This window comes from Aplysia californica, unplaced genomic scaffold, assembly GCF_000002075.1.
Source record: "Aplysia californica isolate F4 #8 unplaced genomic scaffold, AplCal3.0 scaffold00674, whole genome shotgun sequence".
In the NCBI taxonomy this organism is placed as follows: Eukaryota; Metazoa; Mollusca; class Gastropoda; order Aplysiida; family Aplysiidae; genus Aplysia; species Aplysia californica.
In genome coordinates this window covers 145,143-150,142 of record NW_004797944.1, presented here as the reverse complement: position 1 = coordinate 150,142, position 5,000 = coordinate 145,143, and the positions used below count along the sequence as shown (strand labels likewise).

The 5,000-nt window shown below is 40.6% G+C and overlaps 1 protein-coding gene across 1 annotated transcript in view; it reads right to left on the bottom strand.

Annotated features, from left to right (window-relative positions):
* The window catches only part of LOC101859512 (aromatic-L-amino-acid decarboxylase-like), a 32,461-nt gene that overhangs the window by 6,713 nt on the left and 20,748 nt on the right, over positions 1–5,000 (bottom strand). Inside the window, exons 4-5 of the mRNA XM_005108280.2 lie at positions 3,810–3,877; positions 1,385–1,475 (exon numbers count right to left, since the gene is read on the bottom strand). Coding sequence (XP_005108337.1) covers positions 1,385–1,475; positions 3,810–3,877 — 159 coding nt within the window. The remainder of the gene's footprint in view (positions 1–1,384; positions 1,476–3,809; positions 3,878–5,000) is intronic.

Here is a 5,000-nt window from a genome sequence, read left to right as displayed (position 1 = left end):
TAATCACTGCTTCCCTTCCTAATTTTGAAACATTGTCGCAGTCAAATTCACCCATAGACGTAAACCTCATAACTTAAATGTAAAAAGACGTTCAAAATCACCAATGAACAATAGACTATGCCTAGCCTTCAAAACCGTTTCATTGTCACAGAAATAGCCTGTTCGCCACTATCGGGCCACTCCATAAGCAGTCACAAGCTTTGATTAAGTAAGGTTAAAGTGAGGCTGGAAGAGTCAACCAATAGAGTTAAAGGGAACATGTGCAAAGCAGTCAGAACTGTTTCATTGTCGCATATACCCTGCTCACCCCTTTTGGGCCACAGTTATAAGCACCCAGACGCGCTGATTAGGTAAGCGAACTTTTACACTGGTCGAGTCTACCTCACAGATGTGAGGGGAACTAACTCCTAATAATCCTTTGACTCCTGCTACTACACTGCTAGTGCTTGTTTTTTTTCCCTCGACTTTTTAACGTCCTATAATCAGGTTGTGACCTCGATTATGACACCGGCTCCTGGCCGCGAAAAGCTAGACAAAAAAACCCAGCCAAATGTGAAATAAAAAAATTAATAATTGGCATGCTCTACCAAAGTGTTTCGGCTGTCTGGTATAACATGCCATTGTAGTGCTGACATCTCTGCTTCTTTCCTTGGTGTTCGTGTGTTCAAATCTAAAGTTAAATTTAAGGTTAGTTAGAATAAATATTTAATGAAATACTTTTCCGATTATTTTAGCGGTTGAACAAGCATACAACATGAATTCAGGATTTGTTTTCATTCACAACCCAGAGTTGCCGCCTCCAGTGCCAGTAAGATTCTTGTGACTTGTGTGAGTGTGATATCTCCAGGCCCTATTTGGTTCCATTTCACTTTGATTACCCTGTCAAACAAGTCAGCCTTCGCCCCTGATCATCATCATCATCATCATCATCATCATCATCATCATCATCATCATCATCATCGTTCGTCCATTAATGCCTGACAATGGCCATGGCATTCGCGGAGGAGAGCAATTTTAAAGCGAAATAGAAAAATTAAAGAGATGAAGTAATGGAGTTACTGAAACCAACCTTAAAGTAATACCAACAAACGTTTATGCTTATAAACGGAAATTTATGTAACGCAGGTATGCATCTTTATTAACAAACCGGTAAAGGTAAATTTCGACCCCCTTGCCTTATTCTTAAAATATAATCCTGAAAGGATATTTCGCGCTGACGTCACGAAGACCCAAAATGGGACCCATTTAATAGAGAGTGGAGACCCGGGATGAGCGTAGTAGGTCATAATGTGAGTTCCGAAAGGAGGGCTCATGTTGTGGTTTACTTTTATGGAAACTACATCAGTAGTTATCATATCATAGCATATCATCATTATCTGCCTACCCTGTAGTCTGGAATCTTGTCCTCGTTCTGGTGCTTCAGATAGATGGGGTCTACGTTGAAGGCATCCACCAGGTAGGATCTGTTCTGTATCCTGGGGGAACACGCAGGAAGCATTTGTATGAGGCAGCGAAGTGAAATCAGGCGCTCGTCAAAATAATGAAATTGAACCCCCTCCCACCAACCCCCCCCCACCTGAAAAAAAAAACAAACAACCAACAACCCCCCCAAAAAAACAAACAAAACAAACACAACAAACAACAACAAAACCCCCCCCCCCCCCCAACAAACCTAGTTATTTTTCTACAAGTTTGGAAACTTTTATCGCATTTTTTGGTTTTTTTTCTCATGACTATTAAAGAGCACATTTCTGGGTTCTTCTTCTTCTTCCTCGTTCTGTGTTGATTTTACTGAAAAGCGCTGATTAATGGCACAAACTAATATAAATTTTCAGCTTCCCCCGACTGTAAAGCTAAGGAACTAACCAAGTTTTTGTGGCCATTTTATTGCTTATTTTTACTTTTGAAACAAGGCGTCTCTCACCGCTTTTAGTAACAAATATCCCGACTTGTATTCAAGATATACGAATATTTTTTACAATCGATAGCAAGACTAATGAACAATCTTTGATATGGTATCAATAACTTCTCATGCCCAAAACTGACGAACATCTGATTCCACTGCGTCGTGTCACACGGTGAAAAAAAGCGCTCGTTAATTTTTGAGCATGTAGAGTTATTAATATCACCCGTAAAGCTAGTTAGTTTGTCCTGCTTTTGACGAAAAAAATATCCATCTATCTCGAATGGAAGACGAAATATTTGCGATGAACGGAGGCAGGAGCTGCCTGGTGCCAAAAGGCCAAATTAGCTAGTAAATGACCGCCAACGTTTAATGACTTCCAAAGCTTGAGTGCACTTGAAAACAGCAAATCTACACTTTGTGCCTTAGATCAACTTTTCTAAGTAAGATCCACATATGTTTAAATGGACTTTTAATGTGTTAAGAAGAGAAAGACAAAATATAAAAACGATAAAAAAAATCGCATATTTGGCAGAAACATATCTGTTTCTTTGATTTCATTATTTCAACAAGCGCCTGATTTCAAGACAACATCAATATTCCCCTCAGTCTTCCTCTCCTTCTCACTATCGGTCTTTCCCTGCTTTTGTCTCCCCTCTCTCTCTCTTCTGTATCACCAATGAGTCTACATAACAAGAGGGGCCACTTCTCTCTTTGAGCCAATTAAAAAAGTGTCCTCAAAATTCGGTGGCGCCCTCTTCGCAAAAGCGCATCTTTCGCGAACAGAGTTATCCTACTTGAGTTTTAAAAAATCAAAGTGAAACTAGCAAGTTTTTGAATGAATTTTGGAAGAACGCTTTTTTAAAATGGTTACGCTGACAAAAAACCTCTTCCGGAGGAAAGGGTGATTGTTTTCTTCGTTTAATTTGACTTTAAAATGAAAGGCGAGAGGTCATTAAAATATAAATAACCTAAAACTCCGCACTGAACGAACCCGAACTACTGATGAACAGCAGTCGATCTGCGCACGCAAGGAGGTGCTATTCCTATTCTTCTTCTGGAAAAACGAAAGAGAGCTTCAAAACAGACTGCAGCGCCATCTGAAGCAAAGAGCATACTTCCTGCGGACACTTTTTTGGCTGAGTGGCCCATCTTGTTATTTACTATCTTTGGTATCTCTCTTGTGGCGTCGGTAGCCTAGTGTTTAGGCTACAGGACTCGTAATCGTGAGATCGTGGGTTCGGGGATTCGAGCTTCTGCTCGGTCCGACGTTGTCTCCTTGGGAAAGGCACTTTACACGAACTTCTCACTTGGCTCGGTCCTATCGGAGACGGACGTTAAACTAGGAGGTTTCGCCTCTTAAATAACCTAATAATGTTGATAGGGGCGTTAAACCCATAGCATTTCACCATTTCATTTGTATCACTCTTCCTCTCTTCTCCCTCTCTCTCTCACTCTCTCACTCCCCCTCTCTCTCTTTTTTTCTCCCTCTCTTCCTCAACACAACGCAGATTGCTTCATTATACTGGAAAAAAATACTCCATTCTCTCCATCATTGACACAATTTCGATAATTTAGAAAGAGGATTGTTTCTAACCTTTCTGTCAAGGGTCAACCCTTGCTGAAAGGACTTATATAACATTTCAGCAGACAGACGGAGATACACAAACAAACAAACAAACAAACAAACAAACAAACAAACACCCAACCCGCCAACAACAACAAAACACCACAAAAACAAACAAAATACCCCCCCCCCCTTTACACGTAAAAGGCTTTTTCCAAAATCATCACCATTCGGCAATCGAACTCATGTTTTCTACGTCACACGACGACAAACAGCCTAACCTCTACACCATCAATGCCAGTGAAAGATGAGTGAGTAGACGACAGTCAGTCAACTTACCACATGACAGAGAGGTCAAAGTTCACCAGCATCCATTTGTGAGGGTTCATACTGAAGGTTTCAGCGTACTGTAGAGAAAACAGGAGCGCGCTAAACAATAACGAGATTACCCGACTGAGGACGCGCATTCTGGTTGTTCAACAACACTCGATGACACGCGGCTTTGGGGCACTTTTAAAAAGAAGTTTTATCTACGTTTTCATAGGCCTGCATTTTTTATTTTTGGTCTCTGAAACTACCCCCCCCCCTCCAAGAAATAACAAACACATAAATAAACCAACCCAACAAACCCACAAAAAAAGACCCACAAAAAACCAAAAAAAAAACAAAAAAAAAAAACAACCCACTAAAGAAACTACCAAAAGCACCCTCCAAAAAATAACAACCTAAAAAACAAACAACAAAACAAACCAAAAACAAACCCAAATGAAACAACCAGAAAAGCAAAACAAAACACCCCCACCTCACCCAAAAAGAAAAAAAAAACCCCCAGCGTCTGTGGTGTAGCTCGTAAACACTTAGTAGCTTGTAGTAGCTTGCCCCCTGAATGATCTAAATTGGTTCGATGGAGGGGTTAAAACAAAACCAAAAAAAATTGAAAAGATAGGCGAAATGGACATTATGTCAGTTCGTACCTCTCATAATTTGCGCTTGAAGGTTTGAAATGTGTCGCAACATTGCCCTATTGACCGAGACGAATCTATCCGCTGGACAGCCCCAACTGGAGAGCGGCAGCCACAGTGGGTAGCAAATACTTTTAAAAATAAGAAGTGTTGAAACGAAGAGAGAAGCCCTCAAGCTGCGCACATTCTAAAGTGGAAAAGTTCAAAATGTGGCAAACTTTTCTCTCCCAGAATTGGTCTCATCGGCCACAGCAAAAGCCCCACGTTATCTTAACCTTCGAACTCTTCTATTTCGCTGGAGAAATAATATTCTCCTCTGCTGATGAATTGGTCAGCGCCAGAATTGATGGACGAGCTACTATCATCATGTGTTCGCTGAGCCCTTAAAGAGGTAATGAAGGTAAGTTTTCTCAAGGACTGATGGTTTTCAGTCAATTCGAGAGTCAATGAATGCTTACTAAGTTCGAAAAAAGATGCAAAGGCCATTGGCCCAATTTCTATTACCCGAAGTATAACAACATTTACAAACTCCAAATACAAACAAAACAAAACGAAGCAAAACAAAGAG